The following is a 14,474-nucleotide window of genomic DNA, read 5'->3' as shown; positions in this document are numbered from 1 at the left end:
AATCTGACCTAATTTAATTTAATCCGACTTCGGTCAAAACAATTCAACATTAAAGTAGTATCTATTTATGCATTATTATCGTAAGTCCATTTATCGCAACTTACCTCCACCTAACCCAATCTATACCTATCTCAACCTATCTCAACCCAACCCAACCCAACCCAACCCATCTCAACACATAATAATAACCTAAATTCATTGTAGGCTGGGATCACGAGTTAAGTTAAAGTTACCAGGACACGGCTTAATTAGTCCCATACCGCATAAATCCCGAGCTATTTCAATCACAACTATCCTATCTGGATTTATCAAATCTACCTTGAAATCAAACTCTTTAGCTACAGTCGCAATAATAAACTCACTGGAAATATGTGAACACAATCGCTTACACAAACTCACTCTAAAACTAGCCCCAACCGGCATCTCACCCGCCAACTTCTTAGCCATCCGTACAATATTATCTATAGTTAAAGTAAAGATCTCTGCCACTGGAATCACTCGTCTAATAAACTGAACTCGCTTAGTCCCACTTACCAACGCATTATAAACATCCATTTCTGACCATTTTGAACTATTCCGCACCCATAAAACTTCAGTTCCCTTATGTCCACCCAATAATCCAAATTGTGATTTACGCGCCTCAGCTGCTTCCGCCGCCAAAACATCACTCACACGCCCTTCTGAACTCGCCCCATCACTTTCCAAAGCCAAAGAATAAACTGCCATCTCTAACGCACTTAAAATTTCCGATCTACCACGTCTACTTCCACCATCTACACATGTAACTACGAATCCACCCATAAATATCTGCCAAAATTTTCCTAATATGGCCATTAAACAAAAGATTGGTAAAACTCGCTTGGATAAATACTACTTCATGGCCAAAGATCATGGTTATAGAGCTAGATCTGCTTTCAAATTAATTCAGATTAATCAATCTCATAATATTCTTTCTGGTGTTCATTCGGTTGTTGATCTCTGTGCGGCCCCTGGAGGTTGGCTTCAAGTCGTTTCTAAAGCAGTTCGTCCTCCCAGTAAAGTCATTGGAGTTGATTTAGATCCAATCAAAGCTATTTTTGGTGTTGATACTTTAATAGGTGATATTACTGATGAAATGTGCAAAACAGAGATATTAAATCGAGTGGGAGATACTGAAGTAGATTTAGTTCTTCATGATGGTGCGCCTAATGTAGGAGCTTCTTGGGAAAGAGATGCTTATGCTCAGAATGAGTTAGTTTGTCATGCAGCTAAGTTAGCTTGTCAGATCTTGAAGAAGAATGGGACTTTTGTGACTAAAGTCTTTCGTTCTAAGGACTTTAATGCTCTTGTTTGGATGTGCTCGCAACTATTTACTGAGTGTTTAACTACTAAGCCGCGTAGTTCGCGTGAGGAGAGTGCTGAAGTCTTTCTAGTCTGTCGAGGGTACCGTAAACCAGCTGAACTGGATGAACGATTCTTTGACCCACAATTTGTCTTTGCTGAAGCGGCTGAAGTAAGTCCGGGTGCTAATACTTTGAGTGCTTTACTGGAAGGTCGAGTTAATCTTAATGACTGCACTAAGATTGAAATTGATTGTATGTCGCATATGATTGATGAAGAGACAAGGATTCTACTAGGCGACTTGCAATTAGTGAGTGATTTTGAGAAGAAGAAGTTAGGCCGAGTAATTAAGAAGATAGCTAGAGTATGGATTGCACGTCGAGGTGGCAACAGTCCAGAAGAAGTAGTTGATACACGGACAAGGGCTGAGAGACAACGGGATGAAGAACTAGAGATTAGAAAAAGAGCTATCCGTCGGGCTAAAGTCAGTGAACGTCGTGTACTAGCTCGTCGGGCTAAGCGTCTGGGTCTAACTGAGCAGGACATTACGGAGATAGAGAAGGTTCATGGCGACTTCTTTGAAGATGCCATCTTTGATGATGAAGAGGAGAGTAGTACGGAAGAGGTCAAACCCAGGTACAGAGAGGTTAATAGTGATGAAAAAGGAGAAGATGCGATGGAAGTAGAAAATGAGATGGAAGTAGGAGATGGCGTAGAAGATGATAGTGATATTGAGGAGGAAGATGAAGATGAAGAGGAAGAAGTGAATGACTTTGAAGTGCCAGAGGAAGGCCGGGATGATTACGATGATCAGAATGATAGTGATGCCGATTCGTGTTCCTCTTCACTTGATCTGGAAGATAAAGTTTGTGGGTACAGATTGCGTGAAGATGAAGAGGAGTTTGAGAATGATGGAATTGATAGGTATGTTTATGATGATGGGGATGATGAAAACTTGCCGCAATTCTTTAAGGATGATGAGGCTAAGTATAATCGGAGGTTTGTCTTTAATGAAGATAGAGAAGATTTAGAAGAGAAAGTTACCTTATCTAAAAAGAACCTTGAACTCAAAGCCCGACAGAATCGCCGAGTTGATCGCAAGATCCAGAAGATCAAAGACCGAATGGACGACAAAGAACAAGATGTGGACCTTCGAGCCGTCCGTAAGGGTGCCATGAAGAAGCAGAAGCGAGAGAGAAAGCAAATGATCTTCTCAGGACCCGCCCGGACTATTCCTCATATTCAAGGCCGGATCAAAATGACCGATCGCCGTATGAAAAAGGACAAAGCCGGTCTTAAACGCGCAGAAGAAAGGAAGGCCCGAGGCCGTCGGTAGTAATCACAACTATTTCAACAATAAATTAGCCAACACTATCAATCGTATTTATCTTAACCCAATTTATTTCACTCCATCTCAACCTCACTCAACCTCAACACCACTCCACTCCACACCACCTCAACCTAACTCAAACACAATTTGAACTTAATCTAATCTACCTGATACTAATCACGTCATGTACAGGCACAAGGTAATACTAATATGGGCTGCCCATTACTAAGCTAATTTGATGACACATGACATATGACTATTAAGATCATATAGGAAATATCACAAAGATGTCATATCTAGAAGTATAAGAGCCCTACCATTTAAAAATAATATGGAAGATAGGGAACCGATTAAAGCTATTGAAATACTTTGTCCTAATAAAGAAACAACCCAACCATTGATACTCTGGCAGAATTCACAAGAATCGGAGATCTTTCTTTATGCTCAAAGAACAATGTGGTCACTATTCTGCTTCGTTCTTTTTATAGGAACTCTGTACATTGAGAACATTAACAACCAGCACTTTTCACTCGGAGATATGCGCATGCTTTTAGCTGGGTCGGGGTTTATTGTTAGTTTCATACGAGTTGTAATTTTGATTCTGATAAAGGTCAATAAGAAGAAATACTACTTGGAGCAAGAGAACTTGGGCTTGATGTTTTTACTGGTGATCATGATTTTGGTTCTGGGTGGGATTTTGTTTATTGGGTCGATTCTGCACGTAGTTATGCTAATGATTATGGCGCAATATCCAGACACGCGCCAGATAATCAACCATTCTCTACTGCAGCTGGGGTTGGGTTCAGGGCGAAATCTAGTGAAGAATTGCTTGTACGCGGCGGATTGTATGAACGCTGCCCTGCTTTTTCTGACTTCGGTCTCCGTGTTTCGCAAACACCGCAGTGTTCTCCTATTGGGTTGGGTTGTAGCTGTGGCGTCTTGGCTACTGGGCGATGCCTATCTAACGCAACTGCACCAGAATATTCAGCTGACTCCCATCGACCCTAAGTCGTTCGCACTCTCACTTGAGCTATCCCTAAAAACTCTACGTATTCTGGCCTGGATTCGGATGTTGGCCTACATCCAGAGCTTAACACTTTACCATAATTGGGGTATTTGCCGACAGATAGTAATTGGTCTTGAAAAGCGCCTTTCCCCATATGCTAAGCACGACAATGTCTTTGTTGGCTGTGTTCTGCTGCAGCTTGTTGCTTTCTACTCGCCAATGCTCTGTCTGTATATTGTCAATCGTTCGTTGAATATTGAGTGGGCCCGGCCATGCTATGTCATTATTGAACGGTGGATCGGGTCATTTAATAGTCTCTTTAAGTAACTGATCAAGTAATAAATTGGGTCGGTGGCACAGTTTAGCTCTTTATTATTGCATTGGGTTTGGTTTGGGTTGAGTTGAGTTGGGTTGGGTTGGGTTAATATTGGGTTTGGTTGAGTTGGGTTAATATTGGGTTTGGTTGAGTTAATATTTGGGCTAGTATTATATGGTGGTGATATTTGGATGGCATTAGGTTAGTATCGAAATGGTCTTGTCTATACTTTATTGATGTCTGAAGGCTTCTATATATTAAGTGGACACTTGATTGGGTTTATGTTAGTGCTTCTTTAGTAATGTATTTCTACTCATTTTTGGGCATTTGAGTTAGTCTCTCAATTGCTTTCGAGCCTTATTGGGTTAGTCTTTGGTGTCAAACTCGTTAAGAACGAATATCCTCACCAAGACCGCCACAATTCAATACTAACCCAATAACACCTCACACATACCCAACCCAACCTAAACCCAAACCCAACCTAAACCCAAACCCAATCACAATACTAACACAATACTAACACAATACTAACACAAACACAAATTTAATCTAGATTTGCTAAACAGCAAAATTTCCTTTTAAGGAGATATTCTAGTGATATGCTGAAAAAATTTACGTAATCCATGGCCAATGACATCTTTAATCTCTTCTTAATAGAACCAACTCCAACTAAACAAGAAAATTGGACCCCTACGATATTTTGTATCACTGTTGTTGTTCAAGTATTTGCTATTATATATAGTTTGGCATTTTTGTATTGGAGTGATCCAGCTAACTTAGTTTCGGCTAATAATCCGTACTTAACTGGGATTTGGAATACTTTACTTGCCATGGTTTTAGGGATGGGGATAGCGATAGCCATTTTCTTCCACAAGAATTGGACTTCTGAGGATTCTGAGGCTGATAAGACTGATAAGAAATCAATTGTAGCATTGATAACAATTTCTATCATTATGGCCATTGCCATTGCTTTAGCATTTTTCCAACTAACTACTCTCTTCCCAGTACTGGAGGGGAAACCAACCAATTATTGTACAGTTCTTGGTGTTTGCGGCCTACTTAGCTCCCTTCCATATGGCATCTCTTGGATATATAAACAACTCTCCCCTTCTCACAGTCCGTCCAATTCAACATCAAAAACCCCATCTGAATCAAAATCTAAGCACAAATCCAAGAAAGACTACACGAATGTTCAATATATAGCTTTTGGTATCCTAGCTGCCATTGCAATTAGCATGATAGCTATAGCTTTTGTACATTATGTAACTCTAATCACTAGCACTCCTCTGAATCAAGGCACCCCTAATTTACCTTCCAATGGTGCCCAATAAATCCAACTCAATGCCAACCTAACACCAATTTAACGCCAATCCAATACTAACCCAATAATAACATAATATAAGTAATAAAGTGTCTAGATAGCAAAACATCACTAACATAATACTAATCCAATACCAACCCAACCCAACCTATCTACAGTGCCTCGGGGGAGGATAAAGACTTCTTATCCACACATACTCAATGAGAGACCAAGTTGGGTTGGTCTGGCATACAAGTTAGTATACGAATCTGAGTCATTTCTGGATCTGGTCTCGTCTTCTGTAAATCCTTCATTTATACCATAGAGATTCATAGAAAGTCCTGGAAAGCCTCTTATCAACATTCATCGTATATTTATACTCCAATTGAGTTGGTTTGAATTGGATTGGCTTAGTATTGGGTTAGTATTAAGTTGTTTAAAGTAGCAAGGAATAAATATCTACATTCTTTGTACTTACTCGTTTAAAAGTAGAAACATCTCGATATCCCCTTTAAGATCTACAGGAAATGGTACAAACACCAACCTAACCCAACCCAATACAATCTAACCCAATCTAAACTTAATCTAATTTAGTCATAAATTAATTACCCAATAAGGAAAGTTATAACGCAAAATTTTGCTTTCATTCCAACATATGATCCCATCAATCAGTAAAGAAAAAGATTCAGCCATGTTATTAAATGCTGATCATCTAAAGCAACAATCCAAGCAATCATTCGGCTACACTAAACTAACACCAACCCAAGATGATAAATTTACCGAAGGCAACTCAACATTCTATCTATCCCAGTTAGATTATAAATATCAATCAGATACTCCAGCCGCACACAACCCACAACCCAATCTAACGATCATCCAACGCCTATTATGCTACTCCCCTGGACTCACTACTACTTTCACTATCTGTTCGTTCTTGTTATGTTTTGCTACTTTCTATGGCATTATTACGATTAGTTCTCTTCTTATTGAAGGTCAAAGTAGTCCTTATGATCAGTATTCAAAACCTCTACTTGCAATCTTGGTGTTTATAGCTTTGGTTCTATCTCTAGTAATTCTGAGCTACTACTGGTTCAAAAAGCAGTGCACTCTATACAGGTACAAGAACTACGAAAGTCAACCCCGTCGCAATCACAAACTCTTCTTAGTAATAGGAGGTGCAGTTATTACTTTAAGTCTTATCCTGGCTGCTCTATTATATGCAGCTGGTCGTTTTTGGCTAAGTCAGAACTATGCTACCAGTGGTTTATATCTTGACCTTCTATTTATGGCCGGTCTATTTAATCTAGTTGCCCTGGGTAGTTACTGGATATGCCGACGCCAAGTACCCAAAGAACTTACAACTACTCAGTATAAGTCTTACAAAACCAAACTCCATGTCATCTTTACTCTGCTAGTCTTCCTCTCGCTTGGAGTTACAATTCTTATCGCCGCCAACTATATCACTCAGTACCAACGAACAAATGTCCCAATCACTGATTATGAAACTATCGGTTATCTCTACCATTTATTCTTCTATGTCCTTGGCTCTATCAAAACCACTCCCTAATACTATCATACTCCATTCAATCCAAAACAATCTATTCTAACTTAATATTAACTCAAAATCGATTATAAAACCGCCAGATTTTATATTTAAATAATAAACAACTATTTCCCAATAAGGAAATAATAGAAAAACTACCCGATTTGGACATAAATGATAACAACCTGCAAAATATTTGCATGGATTTTTTCTGGCTACTACAGAACCCAGATCAGTTACTTCAAAGTAGCAAAACAAAAAACAGCCATGCACCATCCGTAAATCTTCATTCATATTCGTCCGGAATATCACCAAACAGCTGCAAATCGCATATTTACACCCGACTTTCTGCTCTAGATCCTTCCCGTGTCATCTTGTGCGCTTATCTAGGCTTTTTTGCCTTATCATCAGCGACTATTTTATCTCTTATATATTTAACAAATGCTTATAATATACTGTGTATTCATACTGGCAGGCATATAATCTTCTCTATCTACTTAGTGACTCTTTTTTCTACAGCTGGAGTGGTTGGTGTAGTTGTCTTTACGAAGTTTTGGATGATTGTTAAGCAAAATCTTGTGATTAATCGCTGGCTGACTTGGGATCTTTTATTATTTCATATCTTTCCTTCTCTAGTTCTAGCTTGTTTAATGTGTCTTGGCATTATGTCTTTTTGGCCTGAAACTAGTGCATTCATTCTCTTGTGTCTTTCTATCTTTCTATCTTTCGTTTATCTTATCATATGTTTGACTATCTTTACTAATCATCGTCGTAGTACTACTAAGAGGAGTTCTAGTACTCAAACATCAACTAAACAAAGTATTCGTGACTTAGCTATTCTATTATCTTGTCAAGCTATTCTTCTTATCATTATCTGTCTTTCTTTGTGGTTGATTAGATCAGGAGGAATACTTAGTGATCATACTCTTTGTTCCGAAGTCAGCTAAAGATACATTTTAGTCACTCACCATCTAATCTCAACCCAAGACCAATAAAGAGTTAAACCTGAATATTTTCAGGTTTTTTGTGCCTAAATTACCAATCAAAATTAGTCGTAAATATCAACCCTAAACCTAACCTCAAACCCAACCCACTACTAACTCATATCTACACTATAACTCAACTCAACTCAATCTCAAATCCTAACCCAATCCCAACTCAATACATTCACTTAGATAAACAGTATTATACCCATCTAATCTTTACTTAACTCCACTTAACCTAATCTAACTAATTTCTAGTGATTGCAAAATCTGGTTAAAATTACCATATAAGGTAATAATTTCTACATATGAGCATTCGTGGAAAAAGTTTTTTCCTTTATGCCTATTCATTATCATTATCAACACTTAAATAATCAAAAGAAAGATAAGAAGCCCATTGTCTCCTTATCTAATCCGTTTCTAAACCGAATCCTTGCCGAAACGGTAGCTAAAGACCCGGAAACACCAGATTATGAAAAAAGTGCATCAGTAGAGGCTGTCCCGGTTCTATCAACACTTACATCTTTAGGTTTAGTCACTTCTATTAACTTGCTCTATCTCTTGTTCCCTCTTCTATTGATATACATCTACAAATGTTCACGTGTACCTCCACCTGTTAATAATGCAGCAAGCACCTCTATTAAACCTATTAACATTTTAATCAATCTGGTTTACATCTTTGTTATGATTCTTCTTCTCAAAAAGATTCAATCTACTAGTTATGTTGTTCAAAATCAAGCAGATAAAGAATCAAAAACATTTTGGCAAAAACACAGATCTCAACTTATTATTACAGTGGGTATTATGTGTTTTTCTAGTATTCTTATGGCTGTACTTGGTTTTACTAAAGTCCTAGCTCTAGTTCTCTTGTTCTCAATTATTTGTCTGATTATTACACAACTATTAGCTACTTTAGATCTTGGTCTTAATAGTTATGATACAATCTCAGCTAAAGCTCGTAAAAAGCGCACAATCTGCTTGGTTATTCTCATGTCTATCTTCTTCATTTTCTTTATTGGTGTGCTTATCACTGTCATGGGCATTAACATTAAGAAACAAGCACTTTTGAACAGATTGGAAGAACTAGATCGAAAACAACCTGTCACATAATAACGACCCTACACCTCAATAAACAGACAATCAATATAGTTTAATATCAAGTTTCTACTAACTACATCCTATCCCATCCTAACTCCATCCCATCCCAATACCAAACCCACACCAATACCAACTCAACACAATACTATTATAACTCACTTCAATTTGTTAATTTACTTATTTAGGCCGAAATTTCCTTTTTGGGTAATTTAATTACGTCTTTGCGAAATATATTTCCAATTTGATAACTATAAAGACTCTTTTTTCAATACTAACCTTAATGTCTGGACATTTCAAAGATAACATAAATCAAGAAAGTACTCATGCTATGGTTCCAGCTCATGGTAATACTTTGGGTTCTCTCGAGCCGAAAGGATCCTACGCCAGTGATAATGACTATTCTAATGATACAAGACTTCTCCTAAATATGGACAGTAAATCCGAAACATCAGATACACCCACTTTCATTCAAGTAGGTAGTGTATTGGCCTCTATCTTCTCTACTATATGCACTATTATGTTCTTAGGTATGTGTATCTTCTTTATTTACAGTTACAGTACAACTCCAGGCCACCCCAATCTCTCTCGATGTATCTTCTTGGTCTTCAGTGCTTTCCTTACTTACATTCTCCTCCGGTGCAACAGATCTACCAGCCGATTCACTTTAAATGCTACCTTCTTGGAAAAAGTCGCTGCTTTCATCTTAGAATTCACTCTAGCCGTAGTTCTATCCTTCTTAGCCTACTCCTTGCAAATTCCAGCACCAACCGATACTACTCCCATCCACCCCACCACCCAAATCATCGCCATAACTATCTTCACTATTTTCTTCCTTACCACTCTCATTCATTCGTCTATCAATTTCTATAACATCCGAAAGGCCAAAGCTTCCATCAAACCCCTTCTTATCCTCCTATCTCTTTTCTTCCTCCTATCAATTGTTTTCGTCTTCATCATTTTCTGGGACTTCACTACCCCTAATGCCATCAATAACTTCTGCAATTCCATCAACTTCTAAACCCCACCCAATCCCAATCTCAACCCAACCCAATACTAACCCAACCCACCCTAATTTAACAACATCTAATTTCAACCTGTCTAAACAACCCAATCCTATCTAAACACTACCCTCCCCTAACAATACTAAACAACCCCACATTACATTCAATAAATTGAATCCAATACACCAACTCAACTCAACCCAATACTAACTCAACCCAAACCAAACTCAACCCAAACTCAACTCAACTCATTTATTGATTCCAAACTATTTTTGTATGAGCCGCTTTACTGAAGAACTCGAGTTCATTCAATGTCTTTGCAATCCCCAATATCTGCAACATCTTTACCAAAAGGGATACTTTGACAACCCAAATTTCATTGACTTCCTCAAGTATCTCCAGTACTGGAAGACCCCTGAATACGCCAAATTCCTTCTCTTCCCCCAAGCTCTCAATATTCTCGATCTCCTACTTAACTCAAAGACTTTCCTTGAGTCTCTCAAATACAACCAAGTCGTTGAGCATCTCTGTGCCCAGCAATACCTTCTCTGGAAACTCCGCCGCTAATTAACACACTCCACTTCATTCAACTTAACTCCACCCACTCAACCCCAAACTAACCCCAACTAACTCCACCTCGTAATGCCAAAACTAAATGTAAGACATCGTCATTCTTTATGCCATAGATTTCTATTTCGTTAGCATCTACTAATTGTTTGCCGGCAAAGATCAATCGCTGCTGTTCAACTGAAATTGCTTCTTTTTCTTCAATCAATCGCTTGACTTCGCTGACTTTCATCTTCTGATCTATGCGTAGCTGGACCTCCGTGCCCTCGAGAGTCTTTATTTTTACAAACATCCAGGGTGCTTCTCCCTGTTTACTTTGTACCCCTCTCCCCTGACCCCTATGAAAGTATAAGTAGAAGTCCAGTAGGAGAGTTATGCATCGAACAGACAAGAACAAGCATAAGAGTGCCAAGGCGAATGATATTGATAGACCCAGGAAGGGAGCTATGCCTCCTCCCGTTAGAACACTTACGGCTGTTTCGCCTACTCGTCCAGAGGCTTCCTCTAGTCGGTCGGCGTTCCACCCTCGTGTAATGGCTGAATCACCGCAAATGGAGAGTCAGCATATGCCCGTGGAAGAGTTCCCAGTCTTAGATAAAGTACGTAACAATGCTGAGTACAAGAAGTCACTTCAGAATCTGAATATGGCTCTGAAGAAGATTGGTGAGTCTGAGAGTCAAAAGAAGTACTGGCGGTCATGGGATCAGTATACTCCAGAGGAAAGGAGGAAGTTGGCTGGTGGGGCTGCTGCTGAAGAATCGAGTGCAGTTAGTCATGATCGAATTGGTCGGGACTTATCGCAAATGCGTATTAGTCAGCCGGGAAGAAATGCCCATGCTAGTGCTGGACCCAGTACTAGTCGGCCGAGTACGAGTGGGACTAATAATCGGGTTAGACCGGGATCACGTATGGCTCCAGTTGCTGAAAGACGATCTTCAGTACTGGACTCGCCTAGTGGCCAATTAGCTCTGCCCCATACGACTCGGCACCATGATCTTCCAGTGCCCGCTTCCCCTGAGCTGTCTAAGAAGTCATTCGGTACTGCTAAACAAGGAGGCCAGGCCAAACGTGTTAAACAAGCCAAACAAGCCAAGATGAGCTATCCTAAAACAACTCCAACTGCTAGACCATTCTCAGCTGAAAGCTTCTATCAAGCCCCTACCTCTACCCAACAAACAGTGCATGCTTTACGGTCTAAGCCAGAGCCATACCGGGCAACTCAATCCAAGCCAATGCAAACCAACCCATTGCAAACCAGACCAACTCCACCCAAACCAATGCAAGTCAAATCTACTCAACCCAAACCAATGCAAACCAGACCAACTCAACCCAAACCAATACAATCTAAACCCACCCAACCCAAATCAACTCAACACAAGTCAATGCAATCTAAACCAACAACATCTGCGCCAATCACTACTAGCCGAACAGAAACTCGCACGAATTCTTCTAATGGCCGTATAGTCACTAGTGCTACCGGTTTAACTACCATCCAGCGACCGGGACCACTTTCCAGTACTGAAATTCGGCTTAGTCAATTCGAAACCAGAGTTGCTCGTTTGCCTTCCAAAAAGGATCCCAGTCTGAGAAGGAAGCAGCCAGACGTCCACCGAAGAGTTGCCCAGAATGAAAGAGCTAAAGAGCAGAAATTCCCATCCTCTTTTACCCGCAATCCTAACCTCCCCCCAATGGAAGAATAAACTGCCTGAGTTAAGTTAGCATTGCTTTGAGTTGTGTTGTGTTTGGTTAGATTGACTTGGATTATTGGGTTTATCTATACTAAGTTAAACCTTTAATTTCACTACTAAACCCATCTTAATCAAGTAGTACCCTAAATTCAAAATAAACTCAAATCAAAATCTAAGTTGGCCAAATATAATCTAAGTTAAACTTGAACTAGATTTGGATTTGGAACACTCTCCCAATAAATTTTACTCGGCTTTTCTCATTTGATGCAACAGATATCTATTGTGACTGGTAGTGAACGAAAAAGAAGCGAAATTAGTGCTGTTATTGGTACCAAACTGCCCTATACCTTTTTGGCCTATGATTTAGATGAGATTCAGGGGGCTCCTCGTGATATTATTACAAGAAAGCTTCAAGATGCTTATGAATTAGCTAAAGGACCCGTAGTGGTTGAGGACTACTCACTTTACATTGATCGCTTAGCTGGATTTCCAGGACCTTATGTGAAGTCCTTGCTTAAGAATGGCGAGTTAGGCCGGATTGTTAAGGAGTTAGCCGTAGTAGGAGAAGTGCGCTGCTCCAGTGAGTGTCTTTATGGATACACAAACAAGCAAGGCGAGACTTTTCTCTTCTCAGCTACTGCCCAGGGCGTACTAGTTCCTTCTGAAAGAGAAGCTTCTGGACTCTTTGGAGTGGATGAGCTACTAGTTATTGATGGCACTGATAAGCCGTATCTTTATCTTTCACCCGAGGAGAAAGACCAGCACTCTATTAGGAAGAAAGCACTGGAGCAACTTATGGCCCATATTGTTACCGAACAAATAAGCACCCAATAGCCAACTAAACTAAGCCAATAAAAGTCCAACCATCCATGATGTCAAGTTAAGTCCAGTTTAAATAGAATTGGGTTAGTATTGAGTTAGTATATTTTGGTCCCAAACAATCTACCAAAGAAACACAATAACATACCAATTTATTCATATAATATCATCTTAACATTCAGTTAGTATTATCTTAAGATCATTTTGGGTTATCTTAATTTAGTACTAACTTACTTAAGATCTTATGTCACCTTGTCTTAATCTATTCACAACTTAGTCATAACACAACCCAGTCATAACACACCTCAATCATAACCCAACTCAATCATAACACAACTTAATCTATTCACATCCTAACTTGATGCCTAGAGCTGAAAGTGTTAGGCCAAAGGCATCAACTGCACACCAAGGATAGGTATAGTCCAGAACGTACTCGTTTTCGCCGGTTTTACCAAAGGTAATGGTGATATAGGAAGTATCATTAGGATGGATGATTTGAAAGTTGCGTACGGAAGGAAGAGTTACCCTGCCATTGAAATTCAAAACATAAGAGTTAGTTTCTGAGTTATAGTAAGGCTGTTTGTTGACCAGCTTAACGTACTGACCCGATCTTTCTTTGAGTCTTTGGGTGAGCTTCTTGTCGTAAGAGGAGTAGAGGGGGTCGATGAAAACCTGGAAGGATCTTGGCCCACTTTCACTGAACAGCCCGGTATACTTAATGCAGCAGACTTCCTTTTTACTTGGGTAGTGTTTAAGCGTATAGTTACTACCAAGCAAATTACCTGATAGTTTAGCTACCTTTTCTTTGGTTTTCGACAAGATGTTCCAATTCAGTCCCGAACGTTTAGCCCGCAGTAAGAGGGTCTCTTCATTCTCAAGAAACTCTATCTCACTAAACAAGCAGCGGTTTCTTTTCACTACTTTACCCCGACAAACTTCTCCTAAGGCCGGCACCCTATATATGTTTTGAATTGTACCTCCACTCTCAGCCGGCGTCCAAAGATTATCACTACCTATCAAAGGCCCAAAAAGTCCTTCTTCCTCAATACACATTTCACGTTCAATGTTCTGTATGCTTATTCCCTCAATCTGGTCCATCCCCTGAACCATGCAGTCCAATAAATACTCTCTACCCCAAAGACCAATCACCATTCAATCGCCAGCCAACTCACATTGTCTCAACCACCATCCAGCACCACCATCCCACCACGAATCCAATACTAAACCTATCACTAACAACAATTTATTCGGCCATATCAAAATCCATACTAACCCAATACTTAACTTAATACATCATAACTTAGTACATCATAACTTAACATAACATAACTTAGTACATCATAACTTAACATAGCATAACTCAACTTAATACACATCATAGCTTAACTTAACCCAAACCAATACAAAACTTAACTTAACTCAACTCAACCCAAACCAACCCAATACACACCATAACTCAACTCAATATGACGTAATTCAAGTTCACGATTACCCAAAAGAGTA

General features: G+C 39.4%; 13 protein-coding genes across 13 annotated transcripts; 10 read left to right on the top strand and 3 right to left on the bottom strand.

The window, feature by feature from the left end:
• Nucleotides 1-195: 195 nt before the first annotated feature.
• Nucleotides 196-801, bottom strand: NEHOM01_0814 (tRNA acetyltransferase TAN1; the record flags this gene model as incomplete). The annotated part of the gene is made up of 1 exon (XM_051489692.1): nt 196-801. The coding sequence occupies one exon, from the start codon at nt 799-801 to the stop codon at nt 196-198; it is 606 nt and encodes a 201-aa protein (XP_051345652.1).
• Nucleotides 802-826: 25 nt separating this feature from the next.
• Nucleotides 827-2,656, top strand: NEHOM01_0813 (AdoMet-dependent rRNA methyltransferase SPB1; the record flags this gene model as incomplete). The annotated part of the gene is made up of 1 exon (XM_051489691.1): nt 827-2,656. The coding sequence occupies one exon, from the start codon at nt 827-829 to the stop codon at nt 2,654-2,656; it is 1,830 nt and encodes a 609-aa protein (XP_051345651.1).
• A 325-nt stretch (nt 2,657-2,981) lies between these two features.
• Nucleotides 2,982-3,983, top strand: NEHOM01_0812 (uncharacterized protein; the record flags this gene model as incomplete). The annotated part of the gene is made up of 1 exon (XM_051489690.1): nt 2,982-3,983. One exon carries the CDS (start codon nt 2,982-2,984, stop codon nt 3,981-3,983), a length of 1,002 nt encoding a protein of 333 aa, XP_051345650.1.
• A 612-nt stretch (nt 3,984-4,595) lies between these two features.
• On the top strand, nt 4,596-5,303 carry NEHOM01_0811 (uncharacterized protein; the record flags this gene model as incomplete). Its single annotated transcript, XM_051489689.1, has 1 exon — nt 4,596-5,303. The coding sequence occupies one exon, from the start codon at nt 4,596-4,598 to the stop codon at nt 5,301-5,303; it is 708 nt and encodes a 235-aa protein (XP_051345649.1).
• Nucleotides 5,304-5,963: 660 nt separating this feature from the next.
• On the top strand, nt 5,964-6,839 carry NEHOM01_0810 (uncharacterized protein; the record flags this gene model as incomplete). Its single annotated transcript, XM_051489688.1, has 1 exon — nt 5,964-6,839. One exon carries the CDS (start codon nt 5,964-5,966, stop codon nt 6,837-6,839), a length of 876 nt encoding a protein of 291 aa, XP_051345648.1.
• Nucleotides 6,840-7,015: 176 nt separating this feature from the next.
• NEHOM01_0809 (uncharacterized protein) lies at nt 7,016-7,762 on the top strand (the record flags this gene model as incomplete). The annotated part of the gene is made up of 1 exon (XM_051489687.1): nt 7,016-7,762. The coding sequence occupies one exon, from the start codon at nt 7,016-7,018 to the stop codon at nt 7,760-7,762; it is 747 nt and encodes a 248-aa protein (XP_051345647.1).
• Nucleotides 7,763-8,137: 375 nt separating this feature from the next.
• On the top strand, nt 8,138-8,908 carry NEHOM01_0808 (uncharacterized protein; the record flags this gene model as incomplete). The annotated part of the gene is made up of 1 exon (XM_051489686.1): nt 8,138-8,908. One exon carries the CDS (start codon nt 8,138-8,140, stop codon nt 8,906-8,908), a length of 771 nt encoding a protein of 256 aa, XP_051345646.1.
• Nucleotides 8,909-9,176: 268 nt separating this feature from the next.
• Nucleotides 9,177-9,914, top strand: NEHOM01_0807 (uncharacterized protein; the record flags this gene model as incomplete). The annotated part of the gene is made up of 1 exon (XM_051489685.1): nt 9,177-9,914. One exon carries the CDS (start codon nt 9,177-9,179, stop codon nt 9,912-9,914), a length of 738 nt encoding a protein of 245 aa, XP_051345645.1.
• A 259-nt stretch (nt 9,915-10,173) lies between these two features.
• NEHOM01_0764 (mediator of RNA polymerase II transcription subunit 31) lies at nt 10,174-10,464 on the top strand (the record flags this gene model as incomplete). The annotated part of the gene is made up of 1 exon (XM_051489642.1): nt 10,174-10,464. One exon carries the CDS (start codon nt 10,174-10,176, stop codon nt 10,462-10,464), a length of 291 nt encoding a protein of 96 aa, XP_051345602.1.
• A 49-nt stretch (nt 10,465-10,513) lies between these two features.
• NEHOM01_0763 (ubiquitin-like protein Nedd8) lies at nt 10,514-10,756 on the bottom strand (the record flags this gene model as incomplete). The annotated part of the gene is made up of 1 exon (XM_051489641.1): nt 10,514-10,756. One exon carries the CDS (start codon nt 10,754-10,756, stop codon nt 10,514-10,516), a length of 243 nt encoding a protein of 80 aa, XP_051345601.1.
• An 82-nt stretch (nt 10,757-10,838) lies between these two features.
• On the top strand, nt 10,839-12,164 carry NEHOM01_0806 (uncharacterized protein; the record flags this gene model as incomplete). The annotated part of the gene is made up of 1 exon (XM_051489684.1): nt 10,839-12,164. The coding sequence occupies one exon, from the start codon at nt 10,839-10,841 to the stop codon at nt 12,162-12,164; it is 1,326 nt and encodes a 441-aa protein (XP_051345644.1).
• A 252-nt stretch (nt 12,165-12,416) lies between these two features.
• On the top strand, nt 12,417-12,986 carry NEHOM01_0805 (inosine triphosphate pyrophosphatase; the record flags this gene model as incomplete). The annotated part of the gene is made up of 1 exon (XM_051489683.1): nt 12,417-12,986. The coding sequence occupies one exon, from the start codon at nt 12,417-12,419 to the stop codon at nt 12,984-12,986; it is 570 nt and encodes a 189-aa protein (XP_051345643.1).
• Nucleotides 12,987-13,313: 327 nt separating this feature from the next.
• NEHOM01_0804 (tubby) lies at nt 13,314-14,081 on the bottom strand (the record flags this gene model as incomplete). The annotated part of the gene is made up of 1 exon (XM_051489682.1): nt 13,314-14,081. The coding sequence occupies one exon, from the start codon at nt 14,079-14,081 to the stop codon at nt 13,314-13,316; it is 768 nt and encodes a 255-aa protein (XP_051345642.1).
• Nucleotides 14,082-14,474: the final 393 nt, after the last annotated feature.

Source organism: Nematocida homosporus (assembly GCF_024244095.1).
Source record: "Nematocida homosporus strain JUm1504 chromosome Unknown 4451, whole genome shotgun sequence".
NCBI classification, from domain to species: domain Eukaryota; kingdom Fungi; phylum Microsporidia; genus Nematocida; species Nematocida homosporus.
The sequence above is the reverse complement of the archived record's forward strand: the minus strand, read 5'-3'. Positions and strand labels throughout refer to the sequence as shown.